This window comes from Halichoeres trimaculatus, unplaced genomic scaffold, assembly GCF_033239565.1.
Source record: "Halichoeres trimaculatus isolate MK-OKI-2021-1 unplaced genomic scaffold, fHalTri1.1 fHalTri1_scaffold_9, whole genome shotgun sequence".
In the NCBI taxonomy this organism is placed as follows: domain Eukaryota; kingdom Metazoa; phylum Chordata; class Actinopteri; order Labriformes; family Labridae; genus Halichoeres; species Halichoeres trimaculatus.
In genome coordinates this window covers 22,598,485-22,624,916 of record NW_027437188.1, presented here as the reverse complement: position 1 = coordinate 22,624,916, position 26,432 = coordinate 22,598,485, and the positions used below count along the sequence as shown (strand labels likewise).

Genomic DNA, 26,432 nt, shown 5'->3' with positions numbered 1-26,432 from the left:
TGTTTCCTTCTATTTTAGAATACCGCAGAAAACTACAGTAATAATTTGATGGAAGGATTACAGGAAACTTTGATTAAAATTGTAGTTCCGAAACTAAAATGGCCGAAAAAAGAATTTAAAATGGACAAAAAAAAGATTGAAATAAGGATAGCGTCTCCTCAAACCTTTGAGCAAGAATTGTGTATCACAACTTCTGAATCTCAACTGGACAAACATACAGAAACAGACAGGTATGTGTATTGTTGTTCTTGGAGGATTTGATTTGACAAGCACCTCTTACGTTTATTCGAGCCTGGTGATACACGACCCCAGCCGAGTTGCTGCACGTGCACCTGTAGGAGCCCCCATCCTGCACCTGGGTGTGTGTGACGTTGAGCTGGCTGACCACATGGCCCTCATGAGTCTCGTAGTGTCCCAGGTGGTGGTGGCTGTCTTTGATGACGGGGTCTTCGTCCAGGGACCAGGAGCACCTAGGAGGGGGTGTGCCCTTGACGTTGCAGACCAGGAAGACGGGCTCGTTTGGGTTGACCACCTTTTCGCTGAAGGACGACAGGATCTTTGGAGTACCATCTGTAGTGGAAGGGGAGTGGGAACAGGAAGGGGAAAAAATGCAGGTTGATATAAGAATTATAAAACCGTGAGCACACACTGGCTTTCGAAGGTGGCTAGCTAAAATGTTATGTCAACAGGTAATTCCTTTAACTGCTAATTCTAATATCAATCAGACTGGGAAATAAATGTTTTGTCAATGAGATAAAATATGGACAAGCACAGACTACATATAAGATACGATTCTTAAACGTGGTCTTCTAATTAAAGCATTGAGTCCAGTTCTGGTAATAAGATATTAATTATTGTTAAAGGCCAAAATGCTTTTTCTCTGTAAATTAACCTACCAATTATTATCATCAAGGTTTTACTATGTGATTAAATCTGCAGCATGTCACTGTCTTAATGCGTTTACATGAGTAAGATCCAAATTCTTTTCCCTTTAGTTGTTTAATCTAGCCTAGACTATTCCACCTCCTCTTTGACGGTTAATGGATGAAAACAACCCCCAAATCAGAGTCATACACACATAACAGCGCATACATACATGCATACCTATCAATCTATTCATGTATATATTTACTTGCTTGCTTGTTTACTTTTGATGTAACCTTTTTTTGCAGTAGCCTATCACAAAATGATGAGGGCTCCAGCTCTGCAAAGCAACATTCAACTGATACAACAGAAGCATGTTTTATAAGGCAGTGTGTTCAGAACTAAATTTGTGTGATACAATTATGCATTTCTCTTTAACTACATCTTAATGTAATGTACGCATCTACTGGTACTTAACTGTTTGGGATCTGTCAATCTGACACATCATTTCATGATACAGCTATTTTAGAGCTAAGTTTTCCTGATGACATTATAGCAGGTGACTTTTATTGTAAAGAGTTTGTCAGAAATGAAGTGTTTATCATAAAAGTAACATACCTCCACTTGTCAGAAATTATAATATATTTGGTGAAGTCAAGACTAACACTAAAACTGTGCTTGTCAACCAATTCAGCCAGTTAGTCATGTATTGGTTGTATACTAATGGATGGATTAGACACACAGAAGAGGGAAAGATTTTGGATTTTTTTGAATGTCTCACAGACCACTGACATTTTAGTCTTTTGTCCTCTCATTAACAAAAAAAGCACATTATTTCAAAAAAAGGTAAAAGAATGTTTATCATCATAGCTTTTACAAACATCATTGACACTGGATATTAACTGAACCTGAAATCATCCTTTGACCAAGTAAAAATAAAATAAAGTGTAAAAACATGTCAGTGGTATATTCTATCTATCATCAGAGCAAAGACATTTTTCTGACCAATACCACTGTGGTACAGTATGGTAGCTAAGGATAAAAAACAAAAACCTTTACACAATACCAAAGAGAAGATTTTTTAAATGTTTTTTTTTCTTTTTTTTTTTAAATAAACATGTCATGTCATCCAACTGTCAGCCACTTATCAGTAACCAGGGATTGTGATTTCATTGTAAGAAGATGTGTTTCTGCTGTGAGCTGCTTTTGTCCAGATCCCCCATTCAGTGGCTTTCATTATGAGCAGTAATCCAGGAGCCTTCCTCACACACACAGAAAGAGGTTAGCTTTTGAAATATCTATGTGCGCCTGCTGCAGCTCTCTGATAATGTAGATCTGTTCCACATGATTATAGATTATCAATATCTTCTTTTTACAGCTCCCTGGCCACAGGAGACAGTTGCCTGAGCAACGCTGCCAATGTAAGCTGCTGGATTCAAGAGTGTGTGTGTGCATGAATTTCTGTATGTGTTTGTAGAGTCCGGGACAATCATTCTAAAGGCGGCCAATAGCAGAGTCACAACAGGCTGCCATTAACACATAAGCCTATATTGATCTTCAAGATCTGAATCTGTTTCTGCTAACTCACTGACTGTGCAGAGGACAGCTGCTACAGTGAGCCCTGTGGTCAGCATCGGTTTATGTGCATCGCCCTTCAAACCAGTGTGAACACATTTTACCTTCAAGGATGACCTGCACAAAGTCCTGTGCCGACATCTTGCCCTTCCTGGCGAAGCATTGGTAGGCCCCACCATCGCTCTTGGACATTCCCTCCATGATGAGGTTCTCTCGGTTAAGCCCAGTGAAACGAACATTGTTGCCGGGGTAGATGATCTCTCCGTTACGGTACCATGACAGCTCATACTCATCTGAGCCACTCACGCTGCAGGACAGAGACACCTTGCTACCCACGCTGCCTTTCACCTTTCGGGGGCTGACCACTGCTTTCAAAGGCTCTGAACACACAAACAGAAGAAAAAAAATGTTCAACTGTCTCTGATATTAAGAGGGCAGACAGTTATTAAGCAAGATGTGGAAGCTTAAGTGACTTTTAAACAACAAAGACACAAAGGGCAGAGGGAAAATACATTTTTCTTTGGACAAGAACAAATTCATGGAGCAGTCCCAGTCAGAAAATCAGCAATTCATTATCATAATTAAGGCAATTTTTGTTATTTAGGAATAAAATTAAAAGTAAAATAAGGAAAAATCTGTCCTCACATCATGTTTTAAGCTTTAATCTTGTTCTTGTTGGACTGACTGGTTTGGGTTTTGGTCAAAACATTATCAAATGTATTTGTCAATTTGGACTTAATTTTTTTGTATCTGTTTTGGTACTTTTTAAAAAGTTTTTTTTTTAATTAAAATAAAAATAATGAAATAAATCATGTTATTTAAAAATAATCATGGGATTTAGCTTTCCAAAAAAAAAAAAATTAAAAAATTAAAAAACTTACGGCCTTTATTTTCATTTCCTAAATCAAACCTGATCAGACCAATACATCCATTATGTAACAAACACACGTTTCAACACCATGGTGTCATCCACAAATACCATCCACCCCCTAAAAACAAATATATGTACATAAAGGAGAAAGAAAATACTTACACTTGCAACTTCTTATGTCATTGTTTTTAATATAAATTCTTCAAATTAACCCTTGTGTTTAAAACTTTAGTGTTCCATGTTGATACTTTATAATAAATGTTTTTTAGGGCCACTCAACATGCCTGCTCATTTCAGTCACTTGTTACAGGTCAGTTACAGGTGAATTTACTTTTCAAGTCTGTTTAATGTTGGCTTTTATTATAGAGCATCAACTTTATGTTTTCTTTTACATGTATGAGGAATACAATAAAAAATAATTATTATGCTTGAAAAGAGTCTTGAACATTAATTCTCAAGTAGCGACATATCATTTGGTAAGCTTGATATATCAGTGAAGTCTGATATTGTTTAAACCTAGAAGAGAAGTTAGTATAACAGCCAAAGAAAAACAGGTGACCACTTACGTTTGACATACAGGCGCCCCATAACCTCAGCGTTACCATAACTGTTCCACACTTCACAAACGTATATCCCAGAGTCGCTGGGCTGTGTGCTTTCGATCAGCAACCCTGTGATGGTTTGTCGGAAGCGACTGTCAGGCTCCAAAGGGCTGTTGTCCTTCAACCAGCGGTATTTGGGCGTTGGGTAGCCTGAGGCCTTACAGGACAGCTCCACCCGATGATTAATCATCACCTCTAGGTGGTCAAAGCCGTCCAAAATGCTTGGCTCAGCATTGGTGGGGTCTGAGAGAAAGTGGAGGATTCAGTGTTAATTACTGGTGAGCCTTTCCAGGTGGTTGGCAGTAACAGAGAGAGAAGTGAGTGGACATAATATGTTCCTAAAATTTCTTGATAAAACTTGTTGCGTCACAGTCAAATCAGGAAATGTGCTGTGGATCTACCCTGTTCTTTTGTCATCACTTCATCCTTCTGCGTACTGATTTGAACCCTTTTAACTGACTCTCATTTATCAAGCACGCTTTCTGAACTAAACCTACACTATAGCAAAGCACACACTGCAGAGCTTTTTGTTTCTGATTGAGAACATTCAGTATAAAGGTTGCCCGTCAATTCATACAACCTCACAAACCGATCAGTCTCATAATTCATTGGTGATGTAACCTTTGTGGTGGCAATCATTTTGATTATTTTTTAAAGTCTGTCCAAATGTGTCTGTAATTTATTTCCTCTGAGTCAGTAAATAGTCTTAACTCTCAGTGATGCTGACTCAGGTAAGTCTAAGGTTTTCTATATGTGTTGATTCTGGTTTAAAGCTATACTGACCTGACACAATGAGACGCGCGCTGTTGCTCTGTCGCGTCTCGCCAGTGTAGCGGTGGCGGGTGGTGCAGCGATAGTTATTCAGCCCATCTTCAGGCAGGACATCCAGAATATACAAGGCTCCGGTGGATGTGATAAGATATCTTTGTCCTGAGAGAGAAAGAGAGATAGAAAACAAGAGAAGGAAAATGTGAAAAGCTGAAGAATCATAGAAGACAAATGTTGTAGTGCACAGAATTTAAGTCTGTTCTGAGAGTGTAACAAAAAGGATACATTATTACTATTTGAAGCTGCCTTAATCGCTTAAAAAAATCTATCCAGAGCTGAATATCAACTGTCACAGAAGTTATTGTCAGCAGCATGACTTCTCGTGATGAGACAGTGACAAATAAGGTTAGTATGAATGAAAAAAATCTCTAAACTTAACACAACATGTTAGATGTTTGTTTAAATGTGAACTTTGCAGTTCTGTCTGTTTCATGGTATTTTATTTGACATTTTTACCAATTTTCTACCAATTCTACCAATTTTAACCAAATAAAGGATAATTCCTATAAAATTGTCAAATCATCCAACCACAAAAGCATGGGAAGTGTTAAATAATACACCTTCCAAGAAATTAGGAAAGTGAACTAATGAAATAAGTTATGAATTATTATCTGAAACTTTATTAAACTTTCATTTCTAAACTTGATAATATGTTTTTTGTTGAACTGAGCAAGTACATACCAGTATGCAAGTCAGTATGATGTTTTCTCTCTATTTTTGGGTCAGTTGGTTTAAAATAATTTCAAATTTCATTTTTACTGTGAAGTAGACTTCTTCAATGATATTCATAGCAACTTTTCCCATTATTACACTGCAAAAAACTAAAATCTTATAAAGTGTTTCTGTCTTATTTCAATGACAAATGTATTTTTAGACTTAATATGAGCCACATTCGCTTGACCAGTCCAGAAAAGTGTCTTATTTCAAGTTAGAGACAAAAATGAGGTCTGAATTGCTTGAAACAAGTTAAAAAAGTGGGGTTAGAGAAATGTGCTTGTCAAGACTAGAATAATGTCTTCATGCAAGTACATTTTTCTTACCCCGCTGACAGATTTTTTTACTCATAAGTAATTCAGACCTCAGTTTTGTATTTAAATAACTTGAATTATGACACTTTTCTGGACTGGTCAAGTGAACAAGTCAGGTATTTGGTCTAAAAAGACATTTTTACTAAAAAATAAGACAACACTTGGTAAGATTTTTTTTTTTTTTTGCAGTGTGTTTTTCTAAAATCAGATTTGTATACGAGCAACACCTATTTACATTTATCAGTTTTAACAGCTGACCGTGTCTTTCACCCTGATACACTGACCCAAATGGTTCCAATATCTAGCATATAAAACCAACCTCTTTATATCAGTTAGTGCAGGTTCAGGGAATGCAATAATGCTCTATCAATACATGAAACCTCATTTCGAAGAAGGTAAGAGGAAAGTGGTGTTGATTATCATTGAAACATCTCCTCAAAGATGCTCTTATTGAGAATCCGAACACTGTACAACATCAGGACTGCTAAGATAGAGATAACTTCAGCCTTTGTGGCTCAGGTAGGAACAACTGTGACAGCTACAAATCCGACTGATGGAGTTACGAGGAAATATTTTGTACAAGGGCATCAAAGGTTAAACAAAAGAGGAAAAAAAGGAGAAATTAATAGTCCTCATTTCATGAAAAACATGCTCTGCTTTAAATTATCTTCAAAACATTTGAGGAATAAATTGTGACAGTTTCTTCGAAGAATGGCACGCTTCTTGAGTTTTTCAGAGAAGGTTTCAGTTTCTTGTGTTTCATTTGACTGACAGTAAACAGAGCATCACATGATGTTCACAATAACATAGAAACTTAGCACAATGACAAAAGAAACCCAAACAAATTCAGACTTTTTATTTGCTGTGATTACTGGACTCAGAGATTAAATGTCTGGGAAAGTTGTTCTTTGGATGGAAGCATCCCAGCTACCTTTAGACGACTGAGTATGTACGAATACCTACATAAAGGGGATCGATGAAATCTGATAAACTTTGACAAATGTTGCCAAATACGAAACAGAAATCGTTTTATTGGATTGTGATTGCACCCCATTTCTAAAGGCAGTCATATCAGCGATTTATCAGAAATGAGAACACAGTGGGGCTGTGTGGGAGCAGCTAAAACCGATTAGTAGCATATGATCTTTTGAAGTTTAATATTTAAAGCATTAGGTTTTCTTATCGTGTGTTGCTAAATCAGAGCGTTAAAAAAAACATAAGGGATTTTTTTACTTACGTAATAAAAAAAATCAAAGGAAAAAAAGGGATCAGAAAGGCTCTGCTGATTCACATTACACTGCTGCTCTTTCAAATTTATTGTTGTTCTCTTTCTCAAATAGAAATCTCATGATCATATGAAAAATGCATGAACAAGCAGGTGCTGAGGTTCTCTTTGCATGGGTTAACAAATTAGCAGCCGCCATTGGAAGTCACAGAAGTGATTCCCTAAAGATCGCAGAGACATATTTCACTTCACTGCTGTGTTGTTTTTCCTGCAGTTTGTGTTGACTTCGTCTTTCTCTGCAGTTTTGTTTGAATAATGAGACGGTCCAAAACAATTAGGTGAACAAATATTAATGAGAAGTAACCTCAAAGTAATTTTCTTCAAACAGTAGACTGTACACTTGTGTTAACATCATACCACAGCATGTTTTAATATTCCACTTAGGACTAATATGCATGAAAGAAGCAAAGCATGCTTAATATGCTTTAATTTTACACGCATTTTTGATGTTTATACATGCAAAGGAAAGTCAACCTTTTGGGGTTAAGTAAGCAGGGGGAAGACAGAGAGAGGCAGGAGGAGAAGGAAAATATTGCACAGCTATTGTAGGCATTGACCTAGATAGAACAGACAACAGATTCTACGGATCTTATGTCCTGAAGGGTTTCACTGGTTTATATACAGGGCTGTTAGATGGGCAACCAGCAAGTGGAATATATAAAAAGAGGGTGGAGGGTGTGACTGTGTGTGTGTGTGTGTGCAGATGCAGAGAGCCAAGCTCGCATGCTTGTGTGCAAGACAATTGGTGGGAGGAAATCTTCTCAGAGGTTCAGGAGGCCAGATGCAAAAAAAAAAGCATTAGTGTTTATGATTATAGCCTTCGCTTTAAAGCTACATCGCAACTGTTCAGTGTACAGCTGCACACAGTCGAGGCAGAGCGCATTTCTCCTCTCCTGTGGCTTTACATTTCAGCAATTCTTTTATCAAAGCCTCTTTCACTGTAACTATGATACTTTTAAAACACTTTGTTGTTATGAGTCAAAAGAGGCTGTGATCTGTACAAAAAAAAAACTTGTTTTACAAATATTTACGCATCCAGGCAGGTAAAACCCATGAAATTATGTATCACAAAACAAAAGACAAAGCAGAATTCAGACATCTCCTCCGAAGCTGTCCACTCCAGACACTGTGCCTCTTTTCCTTTTTTTGTCTCCTCCCCTTAGGCTTCTCCATTTTGATTCTGTACTGGTCCTCTGAAATCACACTGTGGAATCCATCTTGAGTGAGACAAAATGGTATTTCACTCCAGCCGCTATGAGCTGCTGCAATTTTCTCTTCAAGCACTTCTATGCTCCTGCAATGCCTTTTAAGACGTCAGAGCTCAGTTATTGTGTTATGACAGAATGAAGTGCAGGCAGAGGGGACGGTACAGTAGGGAGGGGATTCAAATTGAGAGCTATTGTATCTTCTTTCTACAAACCAACCCCTTTGTTTCTTCTGCTTTGTCTTTAACTCACTGCATCCTAATAAAGGAGTAGTCTCTGTCTCTACTGCCAGTCTGTGGAGGAAGAAACTCTGCACATTGTCCTTTAAAAACTTGTGAGGAAGAGCTGTTAACTGGCAGTGTAGTTCTGTGATGCATATAAACTGTTATGGATTAATTAAGGCAGTAATTGAGCCTCAGTTCCCTGATGTATTTTAAAGCCCTGGACAGAGATTTCTGTGTTATTAACATAGAGTTGAGCCCTTCCCTCCATTCATTCACAGGCACAGCTGCTGTAAAGTGAAAAAGTGCTCCACTCCACCAGACACACTTTATCTAATCATCCCCACTTTGCCAGAGACAGAATCTAATACGAACAGCGGGCTCTCACTCTCAGCAGGCTAAATAAGCCTCGACGTACAGATGAGCTAGTGTCACATCATCCTCACTGCCAACAGACGCTCTGAAGTCACTGTGATTTAAATGAGAGCCAGGCTGGTCAGGTCGGAGCTGACAATCTGCAGAACAGTAACAAGAGCAAATTAGTTTTAAACTGCCGATGTGTTTATTTCAATTGCAAATGCAAATGTGTTTGACAGTGCTTCATATTTCTTGGAAGATTACCAATACTAAACCTATTTTAGGCATGCTGCCACCTGAGTGAGGGGACTGCCTGATGTTTATGTTTAACAGGAAGAAATGATGTAAGAAACTTTAGATTATCACACTCTCATTGTTACAGACCAGTGATGTTTAGCACTGACAGCAGTGTCTTGTGCAAAGGGTGAGCTGGTGAGTCAGAGTTGTTATTGTTTAAAGAGGAAGGTGGGACCGGCTCTCAGTGCACTGAGTCAGACAGTGATGAGGGACCCAGTTCTAGTCGGGTCAGCAGAGACAGAGAGATGAAAAATGGGCTTATGAATGTTCCAGGTCTGTGTGGTAACTTCTCTGCTCCACTTTAACTCTCCTGTGTCAGATCAGACAAAAAATTAGTTAAAACTGAAAACTGTCTCTAAGCTTTCTTTACTCAGTGACTACAAAAAATATCTTTACAGGAAAGGTGACACAGTCCTACAGAACATTTAAAATGTTTTTACTGGTTTGTCTCCTTTAGTTCTGAAGTCAGAGAAGTGCAGACTGTGTTTTCTGACTAATTCCTGCCTGTCTGAGTTGAAGGAGTGTGATAGGTGGGTGAGGGGCTGTATGTTTTAACATGAAGCAGAGTGCAGGGGGGCAGACATAGCTTTAATCTGAGTTGATTGGGGTCAGATCAGGGAACTGAACTCTTCAATGCTCCAACACAGAGCTCCTCAGGGCTTTATGTCTACATGCAGAGAAAATGAAATGAGCACTCTTACTATTCTGCAGCACAAAAAAGACACAGCAGCTGTTAATTCTTCTGACTGTCTGGCTGTTATATTATCCAATATGATTAACAGCCATGAATAATGTGTTTATCTACTATTAAAGAAAGTCTTGACTTGGCTATGTTGTACTGAGGCATTGTGTTCAGCAGATCACCAGGTAATGTTGTGCTGTCTTGGGTTTAAATCTTTTGGTGGCTCTTAAATCAAAAACAGATATTCTAACATCATATTACTGTAACAGTTGTTAAATCAATGGGTACAACCTTCTCCTCTATCAAAGGACTGTACTATAAGAATGCCATGAAACTGAACTCATTGAGAAGGAAGCAGATTTTAAAACAAACATAAAAAAACAACAAAAACTTAATGTTGGATTCTCATTGCTGCAGGTAGGATGAGACAACAAATCAGGCAGATTTGACATAATGTGCAGAACATTTAGATCAATGGAGGGGAGTAGGACTATAGGGGTTCTGTACATAATCTAATAATATATCTTACAGTATTGTGCCCTGCTGAAAATGTTACTTTTTCAACCTTGCTTGGCTTGTTGGCTGCTTTATACAGGTAAAATATTACATTTTTGGGTAAACATATCAGAGGGGTTGTTAAGCATTGTTCACTGGTCAGCTTGTCAATGTATGTAAAGGTGATGATGTCATATTTTCAAGAGTATTCTTAAGTTAGATTTAAAATGAGCCACATTCACACTAGTCCAGAAAAACGTCACCTGGATTATATGAAAGAGAGTTGGTCAATGAGGTAGGAAGAATTTACTTATCTGTTTTCTTGCATTAAGACATTTTCTTATTAAAAACAACTTAAAAAGACAATTTTTCTAACTGTTTCTTTTTTTTCTAACAAGCAATTCAGGCATCATTTTTGTCTTTGTCTTTTGAAAATGATATTTTTCAGGACATGTCAGTTTAATGTGGCACATATTAAGTCTAATAAGATTTTTAAAACTTACTTCAATCTCTGTATTTTGCTGTATAGCAGCCTATAGAAGGGCGTAAGTGTCATGTAACAGTAGATCTAGGACATGGATGGACTAGGAGTTCTTTTTCTACCAGAGCACAGACTTGTTTGCAAAAAGTTTGTTGTCTAATGTTTGTTGTGCTTTTGCACTATACGAATAAAGACTGATGAAGTGATGAAAAAGTTGGGGCGGCTTCTCATTTCTTACCCTACATAGAGCATGTATGTCATTACATCCTAAACATGAAGACACAGGCTGTTTTTTAGGGTGCATCCACCCATAATGTTCATGGGTTATAGTAAAACCACATTCAGATTTTATATATTGCCAAAGTGGAGCTTTTGTGTCTCCATTTTATTCCAATAATTCCATGTGCACAAAAATGGGGATTCTAAAAGGCAGGGGATTAACTGTGTTAAAAAAAAGTGCACTTGGTTTATACTTATTCAGATACAGTCATACATGAGTAAAGCATTAAAATATACAGTAATACTGCACTGTTATACCATGTTAAAATAAAGAGGCCATCAGCACCTGTACAAGTCACCTATAAAAATCTCTTTCTCTAGCTGCACCTGCTAGATGAATAGATTTTAGGAATACACATAAATGACAGAGCTTCCATTGAAAAACCAGTGAAGAAAGCATCCTTGGTTCAAGTGAAAGTTTGGCATCAGAGCTGATATGCTCAGACACTCGGAGTCTCTTATTCAGCCTCAAAAACCCCTGTGTTCCTGTTTGGCTCATTCTACTTCCTCTCCTGCTTCTTCTCTCTTGGTCTCTCTTTTTTCTCTCCCTCCCTAGCTCTTCTTTCTGTGTCCTGAATGCTAAAACAGTGCTTGGCTGTGTCAGAACACCGCAATGACATCCTGCAGTCTCAAACATCCATAGGGACAAAACCTCTATTTCTTCCTATACGTTTTGACCTATAAGCTGTACTTCACTTTTTCTCCATTATAAAGAAAATAAATAAATATAAACATAATATTCATTTATATATATATATATATATATATATATATATATATATATATATATATATATATATATATACTCTTACACATATTTACAAATATACATGAGATAAGACGGCACTTCTATTCCATAATGTTTTAAAATTTGCTTGTTTGTCTTAAGCATGATTGCACCCCAAATGTAACCTCAACTCAGCTTCAGATTAAATGTGGTGTAACAAACAGAAATATGACTAATAACAGGATGGTTTGTTTATTTCACAGCATTTAAAATTACAGATGGTGTGACTGTCTTTGCTTGGCATCCTTTACTGGCACTAAAATCAGTGTTTAAGGCATAAATAACTCTCAAAATAACACTCCACTTAAGATTTAATTATGACATATTAAAGATATTTTCAAAAGACAGGGTGGGGGTGGGGCTGGGGTGGCTTTTAGTGTTATAAAACTGTTCTAAATTAGAAATGGGTTTTCATTTATCATGAATTATTTGTGCATTGTAATCCATGCAAAAAATGTCCAACTGCCATGAGATGAACAATTCATATTTAATAAACAACTGAACAAGTGAAGGATGTTATTTTAATAAATCATGGGACCTCTTCTCTGCCCCCAGCAGCTTTTCCTTTTTGCAAGCCCAGGTCAAACTGCTCTTAAGGGGAGGAGTGAGCACAGATTGAAGAATCATGTTTGATCGAGAACATTTAATCACATTACAGACACAGTAAGAGATGTTTATGGTGTTTTTGTTCTGGTGAGACATTTCATTGAAACCCCCTTTCCTTTTATCAGAATAGTAACTACATTTCCCATGAGTGTCTTCAACTGTTAGGCAAAGGGATGGGTACCTTTCACATTTGAAACAATACAGTATCAATGCCCGGTACCTGTCAATCGGTATCACTACTCAACAGTACCAATTTTTGGTACTTTTGTGTGTGTTTATGTGGCAATTAATATTAATTTGTGATATAATAACAACAATAATAATCAAATGATATTGCATTTTTTTTTTTATTTAACCTATTTGTTTCTCAGAGTATAATCTTGCAATGCTGTGTTCAAGTCTAGTAGGAAAATCAACTACTCTTCCACTCCCTTACAGTCACAGTTGAATAGCACTGCAAATAGCAGCTTTAGTAGTTAAACTACATCTTTTCAAAGCTTGATGGTAGTTAGTGATGTTTTGGTAACTAAGCTATTTAACTGAGCACGCAAAGTTTTTGCATTTACAAAAGCTAAACTTTTCCACAAAATTGAGTCGAGCAGAGAGCCCAGTCTAACCTCTAAACAATCTGTCAAAGACAAATTATAAAAGAGGTGAAACGTCCCGGGCCATAGGTTGATGATTGCTCTGCAATGTTTCCTGCCCGACACCCCAAAAATAAAGGTATCAATGACCAGCGACCCCTCACTTTAGGAATACTCTGATAGCGCAGTCTAAAATTGGATAAAAATGACCATGAGGGAAAAAAGCCAAAGTTGTTTAACTTAGCCGATTTCCTAAATTAATCTACAACCAAGATACCATCATTATCCTGGCCTAGTCAGCTCCAAGCCTCCATTGCAACAAAGGAAAGTGAAAAAAAAGATAAAATACTGTCTGCTTGTGTGATTTTATATCAAATTTAACCCATATATATCTATATTTTTACAGTAATGTACACAGTTTGCAGAAATAGTTTTTTGATGTAGTGAGGGTTTTCAGAACCACCCTATCAGTGTTTGGAGAACCTCCCACCACCACCGCCATCCCCTTTGGGGTACACTGTTGTAGGGTGTAAAACAGCCCTCTACAATGATGGAGCCACAGGAAGAGCAGCAGTGGGTCTGAGAGAAGAGGGTTTGTGTTACAACAGGAGGGCATCCTTGTACAAGAGCCCATGGAGAGAGGATTAATTTTACATTAATGTATAGTAGCTTGCTGAGGTTGGCTGTAGGCATGCACACACCCACTGAAACACCTACTAAACACACACACACACACACACACACACACACACACACACACACACACACACACACACACACACACACACACACACACACACACACACACACACACACACACACACACACACACACATCTCATCACAAAAAGTGCTGAAAAGTAGAGTCAGCTCTCCAAGGTTAAAGAGTCTGGGGGTTGTTGATGTCTTTGATGAGGTTTGCAGTCCGGTAATCTCTGCTGAAGGCCAGAGCCATTAAACAGCATGTTGCTAAGCAGCTCTGTGTGCTGAAGAATGTCAGGACAGCAGCATTAAAGCAACAACACACAGTGTATGTCAATAACCACAGATCCAGATCATGTTACTGTTTGTGTTTGCTTCACAAAATAATTCCCAAATTTCAGCCATTCACTCATTTTTCTTCAAGGTATGACAGAAGTGCTGGGCAAGTCACTACTGCAAAAGAAAAATTTGCTTGAGCAGTGAGTGTAAAAGAATGGAGGAAGAAATATGATCAGGACAAAAACCTCAAATATGGCCTCAATACATATCAGCGCAGTCTAAAACTGTACAAAAATGGCCACGAGGGAAAAAAGTGAAGTGCAAATCATATCATCAAATCATATAAAATACATAGCCTTATGTTTCCCATGTCCATGTAACCATGCTTAATACTACTCAATACATGGTGTTCAGCTCCCATTATGTGCATTCATGATAACAAAATTCTAGATGTTTAAATTCAATGCAATTTATAATTCTGCAATAACAAAAAAGGCTCTCATCTTTTTATCTGTTGAAAGAAAAAAGTCTTAAGCAGGAAGAAGAGAGAGGCTTATAGCACCCACATTTAGCCTCCCTCCTTTGTCTCTTTTATCTCACTACACACATATTTCCAAAGCCACATGGCCAGCTCACTAATTTAATCATGTGCTATTATAGTCGATTGTAATTTAAAACAAAACAAAACATCTCACTAACCCAGAGCAGAAGAAAGTGCTGTTAACTTTTGCTGTCTGTGTTTGACTCCATGACTGGAAAATTATCCTCACAGATTGATAGTAAAATGAATAATTAAATTTGGCCTTTTATTTCAACCATAGTGGAGGAAGGATATTGGCTATGGCCAGCTTGGTTATGTGTGCGTTTCTGTGAGTGTGTTTGTGCATCATTTGTAGTAGTCTGCCATCATAACCTAATTATTGCAGCAGCTTAACAACAGCAATTAGCACATTTCCATCAGACGACACTAATTTGTGAATTCCATTCCAGCACCATTCAAGACCAACACACTGAGAGAGAGAAAGAATAGGACTTAATTCACCGCTGAGCTACTGGCAATACTAAATCCATATCTATAAAGCTGTGAAAATTGCTTATGGTAATTGCAGTTATTGTAAAACTAGGTTGAAGCTTTAATGAAATTTCCAATTTTAATCATTTGTTTTTGTGTAGTCCACTCTTACCAACTTTTCCCCAAAGGGATGCTGGGTTTCCTCATCTGACTCCCAATAAAATGTCTCTACTCTCTAGAAAAATGATTTGAATGTTCCACCCAACAATGATTTCTGCTCACTCTGGGGATATTTGTAAAACTAGGTTCAAGGCTTAATTATGATCCATTCTTAGATTTGATGAAATGACCATTACAGTCACACATTTGAATTACCAATAACAATAGAAGTACTATTATGGTCCTAATACAGAACAACCCTGCACTGATACATTACAAAAAAGGAAAACAAAAATATATGAGACAATGTCTTTAAAAATTACACCAAAACTAAAATGTAATTGGTATGTGATACTTAAAATGTACTAAGCTCTATTAAACAGAAATAACTTTGATCAATTTTCTTAGCAGTACATTCACACATGAACTCCAAGTCCATCTTTTTGTCCTATGGCCCACCATCTCCAGACACATTTCACTCTGACACCATATATTTGGGCTATTTGATAGTTGCTCATTGTCCCTGATGCCTTGATAACTATTATCCTAAAAAAAAGTGTTTATAACTCCATCCCAGTTTTTGGTTAACTTGACTTCCACCAAGCAGTCCGGTTCGGTTCAGTATGGTTTGTCACAGTTTGATACAGTTAAAACTGATCCCGTTTGAGTTTCTGCGACAAACTGTGCCCTCTTGTGGTACGCGGCGTGTTGCTCCAACTTCCGAGAGCGGATCAGTTCAGACTGGCACCCATACGAAAGGGTCCCCAAAAGTGGTACGGCTCGTTTACGTTATTTGGGGATCTGTCTCAGTGTAAGTTAGTGGAAATGCCACAAAATGCGCGCCATACCGAGATGAACCGAACCAGTCTGCTTGGTGGAAAAGCAGCTTTACTTGCCTCCAACACTGTAGCAGTGATTCACAGCTGGCTTCAGTCAGGAAGTACACACCCACCACAGGTAAGTGGCACCTCTGTTGTGATTTTTAGTGAAAATTTATAAATAAACCCCAAATAGTCTAGAGGTTTAGGTTTCAAATCCAATCTGCAGCCTCTTTCCTGCATGTCACTCCCCACTGTCACCCTGCTTCTTTTTCTATAAACTGTCCTATCTTCTCTGATAGCATAAAGGCAGAAAGCCCCCCCACACACACACATACACAGAAAAGAAAAATTTTAAAAAAAGAAAAAAGAAGTTAAAGCCAGTAGTCGATCGAACCATTTCCAGTTTTGTCTAGAGGAAGATAAATAACCTAAAACACTCTTAATACAATACAGTGACATATAAGCTATCTACACGACAATTCTATCAAAAATTTTACATTATTCTAGTGAACATTCTTAAGCAATACTTGTTTTTTTTACAGAAAAAGTTTGTGTGGTATTTATTTCTCAAGAGCCTTGTTTATTTGTCCATGAACGCCAGAGGGAACGTCTATCCTATTAGCCATTTAATGTTCTACTAATAAATAAAATACTTAAAAATAAAAATACTTATCACTATTTTATAGACAGCAGTACCTTTTAATGAATGAATACAGTTTAGAACTGATTCTTACTTTTAAATGATCTTAACCTCTTTTTTTTGCAGATTTTTTTTTTATTCCTTGAGTTAACCAATCATTACAGACAGAAATTTGATTTTTTTTTTGTTCAGATTCTGGTTTTAATTTTTTGGTGGCAGCAACAATAGATCAGTTGAAATATGCTTTAAGTGGATGAATCCAGCAGTCTTTGTGCATTAAAGTAGCACAGCATAATGCACTCCCTCTTTCCTCACCCCCTTCATTTTCCCAACTCCCTGCCATCCTGAACCCTCCACTTCCCCCCTCCCCACTTCCTACGCGGAGATGCATGTTGAGTGATAGGCCTGTGGATGAGTCTGGACAGTGCGTCTGAGGCCCTGGTTTTTAATAGGGTTCTGTTCCCAGTAATTATGCTGACACAATTTGATCAGTGCGGGGCTAAGTATCTTCATCTGAGGGAGATCGGGGGGAATTAACGCTGATGTAATAAGTACAATTTGTCACTATTAAGACGGAGGTGTTGACAGGCACTGGTGTTGTCAGGGCAACTGAGGGTACTCCCTTGCTACAGTATGTATTCTACTGCATCCAGTGAGCAGAGCTGACAGGCCCCCTCAATAATCGATTCCCTAGGTTGCTCTGCACAGACCAAAGCACAACTACTATGACATAGTGATACACAGAGAATAATAAAGACAGACTGCACCTGTATGTGATGCAGGGTTTCAGATATAGTTGTACAAGCACACTTTAAACATTCAATATTCATGGAGGGCTTAAAAAACACTTAGACACACGGGCAGGTTATTGTTTTGTCAGCAACTGTAGGATCATGTAATGACATCAGGCTGCTGCAAGCTGTCAAAACTACAACGCAGACTGGTGGACACACCAATCCAGACTGCTATTCTTTAATACCCAGTGACACTGATCTTCTTCCTGGATAAAGAGATTGTGATTATCATTTTACATCATTATTTTCATCAACAAACTCCTCTGCTTTTTCTACTCTGTGAGTCAAGTTTTTGATGTGAAAAATAATGAATCATTTTAATGTAAAAATTGGTTAAAACAAAGCTTTACTCTCACTGCACTCTAATAATGTACTCATCATGTTACCTCCTAGAAGTGTGGGGCCCTCACTGCTTCAGGAAGGACTTTAAAGCCCACCTGTCAGCAAATACTGTGCAGTCTTAGCTTTCACTTTACAGAAACATACACATCTTTATGTGTATGCAAGTCTACCTCAGGCCACAACAACAAAACCACAACAACACTGCTCCGCACAAACACTCTGTTCAAATGTCCCTCAGTGAAACTCTGTATGATACAATGTACTCTGCAAGATCTCAGATACAACATCCCCTTATTTCCGAATCTATGTGATCAATAGTTATGTTAGAAAAATTATGCAGAGTTTTTGAAAAAAATAAATAAATAAATAAAAAAGGTTTATGGTTGTTTTCTACCCCAGTCATTAGTTATCATAAGACAAAGAAGTGTGTAATAGGTGTCATCAAGCCAGTACACTGCAAAAACACGAAACTTAAAAAGTTGTTTCGGTATCGCTTTATATTAAGGTCCTGTAATAAGCATTAATAAGACCCTTGTAAGTACTTATAAGATGCTTATTGGCATTATTATTTGTTTATAAGACTATATAACTGCTTAATAGGTGTTTAATAAGGTCATAGTAAGGGTTAGGCGTGAGGCCTAAGGGCTCATCAGAGACAAAAGCAGAAGACAAAAAACAAAGAGGGTTAGGGTTAGGTTCCATATAGCTTATAGATTAAGTTGTCTTGTAGTAACTATTACACTGACCTTATTAAACACTTATTAAGCAGTTATATAGTCTTATAAACAAATAATGTTAATAAGCATCTTATAAGTACTTACAAAGGTCTTATTAATGCTCATTACAGGACCTTAATATAAAGCATTCCAGTTGTTTCTGTCTACTTTTTGTTAGAAATGATCTTATTTAACCTAAAATAAGCCATATACTCCCGTTGAGTCAAGAAAAATGGTTTATTTGAAGATATAAAAAGTAAAAATAAGATCTGAGTTTCCTATTTAAAAAAAAAAAAAGTATTTTGCCAGGAGTTAGAGAAAATTACCATGAAAGTTTGTTTTTCTTTAAATTAAGATATTTAACATTTCAAGAAACCTGGTGAGTAAATCCCATGAATTTTAAAAAAGACAAAAATAATTGCTTAGTTTTCAGTATTTTGCAGTGTGATGCTGTATCAGTAACATAGTCTTTATAAGAGGTGGACAAAATCTCTCGGACATCACCTCAGGAGCCATGGAGTACACGAATAACAGATTGTGAATCTATCCCTCTTCTGCTTCAGTGAGAACAGGGACCCTAACAGAATTATTGACAGCATTTGTCAGAAATTAAGTTTGGTTCAGAGAATATAGTATTATTGATGGCTGCCCTTTGAAAAGCTTTCAGGAAAGGTCAGAATATATGCAGTGCTCTGATGCAAAACTCTGCTGATGTTCGTTTACACTCATTTAGTGTTTTATTGCGATGAAAGACCCAACTCTCCAATCCAGCATCTATAAAAACATAAGAAACCTCTCAATGATTACATCTCAGTGACTACCTGCTGTGTGGTTTAAAATACTCCCAAAATACAAATTCAGTTAAATTCACTGTGCCCAGAACAAAAGGGATTTCTTGTGCATGCAACAAAGACTTTCCTACAGCTACTTAATAGATGAGTGCAGAAAAAGAAGGAAAGTGAAACTTCAGGGATGCACAAGTCTCCACTTTTATAATCAAGCTTAATTTTTTTTTTTTTTTTTAATTCTGCGTTGACTTTCAAGTGGCCAGCATGTTTTTGAGCCCTACATACTTGTGTGTCAATGTGTCCAAGTTGCTCTGCAATGCACCACCACAGTCTGATTCCTTTTTCTTGTTCCTGCTTTTTCGTAGTGAGTTCATCATATTCTGTTCATTTGGAGAAGATGGAATGCACAGGCCAACGCACATTAATTAATTTCAAAGGAAGAAACACAATGCTGTTAAGCAAACCAATCACGGGGAGTGAGATCAGCGTTCTTTTGATGTATAATTTTGGAGAAGCTGCACACCAGACAACATTTCCTGGCTTCTGTGGCTATGCTACACTCCTAGGGCTAGATTTTAATTTCTGTAATTGATAAGCTTTTCTTTTGCTTCAAAAGAATGGATGGTAATGAAACAAAATTATTTCAGAAGGTATGTCCTTAAATAATTTCAAGATGGTAACGATTTTGGTTATAAAATTAAAATGAGCTCAATAAAAATAAGCAGTATTTGAGTTTTAGATGAGGTATCACCTCATGAGGTGTCAATTTTCTTTAGAAAGTAGATATTAACAAAAAAAAAGTGTTTTTGAAGAAGACTGAGTTGACTTTATTTGTTTGATGTGTCAGTTGATGTGATTATTAAATTTGCCATTAATTTTATTTTGTTTATTTTTTGTTCTTTTTATTGGTCTTTTGTTTGTCTTGTATCAGTTGGTTTTGTATACATTGTATAATGAAATAAAAATAAAACAATGAATATAAAAAAAGGAATAGAACTTTGCAGACCTAAAACACAAGCTATGGTGTTGATCCTTTGTTTAAGTAAATACCACACTTTATTCATCCACATGATAGAGTGACTGCTCGTGTGCTACTTCCCCTTCAATTATAAACACAGAGAGAAAATTAATGTCTTCCTGGTGGTCTGCTGTATCCTACATATCCTGTGTGTGGGAAAAGCAGGAAACAAAAAGTCATTGACGATTTCTGTCTTGTGACGTTGCATGTTTGTGACATCTGACATTAACCAAAGGCTTCATAAAGACTCCTTCCACAGCAGCAGCCATGGCTCGAAGGGATACATGTGCTATCATCCAATCAAGCCATGTTCAAGGAGGAGGAGGGGAGGAGAGCAACAGGAAGTGATACACTGAGCAGCGTGGATCTGTTCTGGATTGGACAGCCTTGTGACATAATCGCCTCTGGCAGCTCAAATCCAGATTTGGAACCTGAGGACTCTTGGTGATGAAAAAATGTTGGGTTGTTTTATTCGACGGGGGTCTTGTTAGTAGTCAGAAACATGTGCTCATCTGGGAACGATGTTATAACCCGCTGAAGATAAAGAGTGACTGCACAGACAGGAATTGTGCTATCTGAGTATGAGATCTGATGGGACATCTGTTATTTCGGAGCTCCTCCTCTATGACACACACAAACACACAGGCACACACATTTGCTTGATATGCTTTGATGTACAATTTTCAGGCCTCGTCTTGGCAGGCATTTTCTCTTGTGTGGTGTGTGTGCGTGTGTGTGTGTGTGTACAGCTCAGTCAGCACTTCCACAGTATGCTGTCCAGCTGACGTCAGGGGGGCAAGATCTACTGTACCAACCAATCAGTAAACCGCCATCCCCAGCTCTGTGGAAGCTGGAACTGTGCACCCATATGGCTCTGTCTGTGCTCTTTGTCTTCTGCAAACCTTTCCCTTTGACATACATTTACGTGTCACCATCTTCTTTCTCTTTCCACCATCATTGTCCACTTCTCTCCAATTCCTCTTATTTCTTATGCACACTTCTCCAGCCTCTTGTCATTCTGTCCTTACTCCTTCCTCACTCTCCTTCTGCCTCCATCCCTTGCTCCTGTCTCCCTCTGTGTGGATCCCTTCCCCTCTTCTTCCTCTCTGTCTCAAAGCGAACACTGCCACCCCTTGTCCTAGGTCAAAGACTCTCCTCTGTCCTCTATCCACCGTTTTGGAGAGCCTCTGCAGGCCTGCCGCTCAGTATGCACAGCGGCCACGTGGCCCCACAATGGCTCATTTCAACCTCAATTTCCCCCGAAATGAATGGGAGCCCACCCTAGTGCACGCGGCATGCTTTTTAATTGGCCCAAGTTAGATTCAAACCATTAAACCTCTGATGTCGACACATCTCTGCCGCCCATTGGCCTCCCTCCCCCCAAACCCAATTCACACGCACATGCACACACACACACACACAGGCACACACACACACACACACACACACACACACACACACACACACACACACACACACACACACACACACACACACACACACACACACACACACACGATCTTTCCTTCTTCGGCTGCCAGAACATAAACGTCTTATCTCTCAGCCCCAACCGAGAACAGATGCTATGAATATTCAGCAGTCTCCATCTCTGTTTAGGCAGACAACAGTAGGTGCAAGCATGCAATTGCAAGCATGCACACACAACTGCAGAAAGCACACACACACACACACACACACACACACACACACACACACACACACATACAAACATATACACACAGAGACAAGGTCTTTCAACTTCACCCACTGCATGAAATCAGCCATTGTTTACGTGTTGCAGAGTTAAGCTCATTTGTCTATTTCCTCTTTTTTGTCACAGTGTTTAGAAATGGACATTTAAAAGATAATGATCAAAAGCCAGGAGAGGACCACCAGAGCAGTCCTTAATACATGCACATATAGACCCATTCTTTAAAAAAGGGAGCAAGTTTTCCTTCTCATGTCACTAAGACTTTTCATTATCAGGGCCTCAAAATAAAATTCAATGGCACTGGATTCATTGAAAAATCTTTCTGATTTCAAAGACTTGAATGAATGTGAAAGGCCTTGGAGACAATAAAACCATGAACAAAAATTCAAAGGTGTGCCACTGCTGAAACAAAAACTAACTTGTGTTAATATCAGTAATATCAGTCATTAATTAAGACAAGAGTAATTAGTGAGTGCCTGTGGCATTGGGTACAAAACCTCATCTAATCAGAGGGAAGGCTGAGAACCAGGTGTGTTTCATCTCTCTGAAACACAGCCTGAACCCAGCCAAGAAGCCTAGCCCCAGCTCTACTCCGGCAGCCCTTTGAAATATTTCACTCCAAATTCACAATAGCCCAATCCCCCTGTGGATGTTGTCAAAGATGAAAGAGGTAGCGTGCACTGGTGCTCTGTCCGCATTGCTCGCTCTTTCTCTCTCTGCTCATTCTCTCTGGAATAGAGAGAAAAAAGAAAGTGAATAATCAAGCAGCTCCTGCACTCTTCAACCATTTTACACTACCTGCTTTGATCTCCTTACAGCATGCCGCCGTCATAGCAACAGATCAAAATCTCATTGTCTTTGTATCAAAAGCTTCTCTCCCTCTTTTACCTTAGTTTGACTCAGATGCATTTATTTGCTTGTCTAAACCATCCCTCCTTTCTCTCTTCTCCCTCAGAGTCGCTCTACCTCTCTCACCCTCCAGTTGCTAGGAGGGTTTTCCTCCTCGTTTAGCTTGTTAGTGTGTGGCGGTAGCCAGCAGGATCAATTACAGGGGAATGTGAGCCTGCGTCTCAGTATCATTACCCAGCAAAAACTATATTAGTTTAGTCTGGGGGGAACAAATGGGCAGAAGACTGTCTGATTATTAGAGCAGCCTGCCAGCAGCTAGCTACTGTTCCTGTTCTTTGGCAGCATCTGCTACTGATCTCCAGCCAGAACTGACCTTGCACACTCCTTTAATATGATCTGAGCAGGATAGGCTATGAAGTTCACTTTGAAATCTTAATTGACGACAAAATCACAGAAAATGTCCTGCTGATGTGGTGGAGAGTGGTCGTCAAATGTTGACTTCATGTGTCGGCAAATGCTTCAACTGGAAGACAACATCAAGTTGCCGACACACATCAACGCGTATCTTTGTATATTCGGGAAAAGAAAGGTACAAAATACTATAGACTGTATATTTCAAACCAAGCAATTAGACACAAGTTTGTCACCCCATTCGATACAAAACACAGGCAGGATATTTGGTCTTATCCTCTGTGGGGTGGAGGGGAGTTACAATAACTAAAAAGAAAAAAAAACTATACAGACTGTCACAAACTCCTTAACGAAATGCATGTCAATGCACGTCAGATTTGGTACTGTGGCAGACAGTTTTGACCATAGACTGTAAATAAAAAAATCGACGTCATGCTCAGCTCAAAGTGAGGTCGCCACAAAAACTGCTCCCCCTGGTGGCTGGCTGTAGTATAGGTCAAAAAATCTTCTCTCCAGTTATTCCAGATGAGCTGTGGTCAAACTTTAGAAAATTGTTTGAAAAATGTTTCTCACCAACAATTGTTGTGGTGGTTTGAAGATATTATTTAGCTGCATTGTAATCAGGTCCTCTATTTTTCTGAAAAGTTTTGCTTTCATTAGTTATAAGAAATGAAAAACCAGGCTTTATGTCACGTTTAACATTGATTGAACGCTGCCGTTCGTGTGATTTTTTTGGGTATTGTAAAATAGATTGGGAGGGTGAGCCAAGAAGAGATTAGACTCTTTAAAAAGAAAAAAATATATTCTTTTTGTCACTCGGCTCCACTCAGATTCTTTTTCAAGTCCTTCAAAGCCTCTACTGCGCAGAGTCTAGCTGCACAACGGCTGCCAATAGCTGTACCGGCGACAAGGGTATTTTGGCTTCAAAACTGTACAATGGTAAATGGCAGAGCCACGCTGTCCACTCTATATGCAGACAGTAGTTATTCTGTATTGCAAAATAAAGCCCATAGGTGGCACTAGTAGCCAAAACACATGACATAGTGAGTATTTCAAATCAAATTAAACAAGTACTGCAACATCAACAAGACAAACCCACGTCTTAGCAGCAAGACAGGTAGGCCTGCTACACAAGGCCATTGTGTGCTGTAGTAAAAAAATGTTTTATGATGACGTGTACACGTGAGAATCACACAAATCTCTAAACTTAAATTTGTATTGTGTATCACACCTGTTTTACACGGTTGCAGAGGCTGAATAAAAGATGAGTGTAAAAATTGTGTTTTTAGGGAAGAAAAGCAAGAAATCTTTTTTCTAAATATTTGAAATCAGAAGTATAAATTAAGTTGTATCTTCAGGGTTCATTGATTCATTTTGGTCTCTCCTGATGATATTTTCATCATCCTCTACCTCAATAGCCCACATCTGTTTCTCTGTTGTTCTATATTGCTCCCCTTGTCTTCGCCTGCTCAAATCCCTTTTGTTTCGCAGTCTTCATCCCTCTCCTCCTCTGTCCCCATTTCAGTTTCCATTTCTATTTATTTTCCTCCCTGGCTCTTTTCTTCTCCCTCTCGCCTCTCCCTCTAAGGGCAGGCTTTAGGGAGTAATCCAGCCTCCTAGACAGCTGCACATCACCAGCTGTCTGAGAAAGGTGCACTCTCTCCGTGTCCCTTTCTCTGTCACTGTCTCTCTTCCACTGTCTGCCTCCCTTCCTCCTCTTCCCTCCCTCATCATCTCTTAGCTCTTCTGAATACACAAAGTGGGTGTAGCCAGATGCAGCCCATCATTGCTGTCAGAGAGTGACACAAATTACCTCTATTTGATCTTTCATGGAGCTGTTAAGTGTCAACCAGCGCTGTAAGACGACATAAGAGGAAAGTAATTTTACTTCAGTACAATCTCTGTGTACAGATTTACATTAAATGTTGAATCAGTACTTTTTACTGATCAGCAGGACAATGTTGTTAATGTTAGATTGGTGGATTGCAACTGAATTACAATCAGTTTGTTGCTTAGGTTCATAGTTTAATGTTAAATCACATTGAGGTGTCATGTTAGCTTGCGTACTGTTACCTGTCATATAATTAATGCATTGTTCGAAGCTGATTGCATAGACACCTGTGGCCATCTGTAGTGTTTTTCTGGGATGAAATCATCATCCCAGTGTTTCCCATCCTCATGATTTTTTTTTTTTTAAGTGGTGCTATTATTTGAAAGCATACTGCACCATAGAGTAGTGAACCCAACAACAGCACTGACCTAAGGTGAGAAATCCTGGCTTATGTCCTATCAGTGCTAATCTATCAACTCCAACCTTACCAAACAGAACTTCCGTAACCTCACTCTTTATTTTATTGATAGACTCTCAAGTTTGAACAGACCACTGCAGAAAATCTGCTGCATGTGGGTTGGAATAAACATGATCAAAAATAGCCTAGCTCGTGTTTTGGCCTTCAGTTGTATGTCGTTTTGGACAAAAACGTCTGTTAAATGAAATTGTAGAAATGTAGCTCGTGCTCTATCACTCTCCCATTTAGCTTTCTTCTGTGCTGCAGTCTTTGTTTCCTTAAAAAAAAACAAAAAAAAACAGACTTTGCTTCTCATTTGGTCAACTTGTTTCTCACTGTTGAACTTTGATAGCCAGCATAGAGTCATCAAAGTGATGTGGGTCTACGTGCTGATATCAGATACAGAGAAACAGCATTTAGGGAGGGTAAATATTCTGTTATATAGTTAAATATAACATGTATATATAAAATGTAAAATATGACACACTGGAAAAAACTGAAATCTTATTAAGTGTTTTTGTCTTATTATCAGTAGAAAATTTCCTTTTAGACTTAATATGAGCTACATTCACCAAACTAATCCAGAAAAATGTCTTGTTTTAAGTTATTTAAAGACAAAAATGAGGTCTGAATTGCTTGCAACAAGTGAAAAAAATCTACAAATGGAACAAGAGAAAAGTTACTTGCAGTAAGATATTATTCTAGTTTCAAGCACAGCTTCTTGCAAATGTTTTCTTGCTCCATCGGCAGATTTTTTTTACTTGTTACAAGAAATTTAGGCCTCATTTTTTGTCTTTAAACAACTTGAAACAAGACATTTTTCTGGGCTATTAAGTTAAATGCAGCCTATATCAAG

The 26,432-nt window shown here is 38.3% G+C and overlaps 1 protein-coding gene across 4 annotated transcripts in view; it reads right to left on the bottom strand.

Moving 5' to 3' along the window:
- The window catches only part of dscamb (Down syndrome cell adhesion molecule b), a 124,741-nt gene that overhangs the window by 41,014 nt on the left and 57,295 nt on the right, over positions 1-26,432 (bottom strand). For all 4 annotated transcript variants that reach the window (XM_074678857.1, XM_074678859.1, XM_074678858.1 and 1 more), the window contains exons 4-7: positions 4,696-4,842; positions 3,877-4,155; positions 2,544-2,819; positions 274-570 (exon numbers count right to left, since the gene is read on the bottom strand). In XM_074678857.1, coding sequence (XP_074534958.1) covers positions 274-570; positions 2,544-2,819; positions 3,877-4,155; positions 4,696-4,842 — 999 coding nt within the window. The remainder of the gene's footprint in view (positions 1-273; positions 571-2,543; positions 2,820-3,876; positions 4,156-4,695; positions 4,843-26,432) is intronic.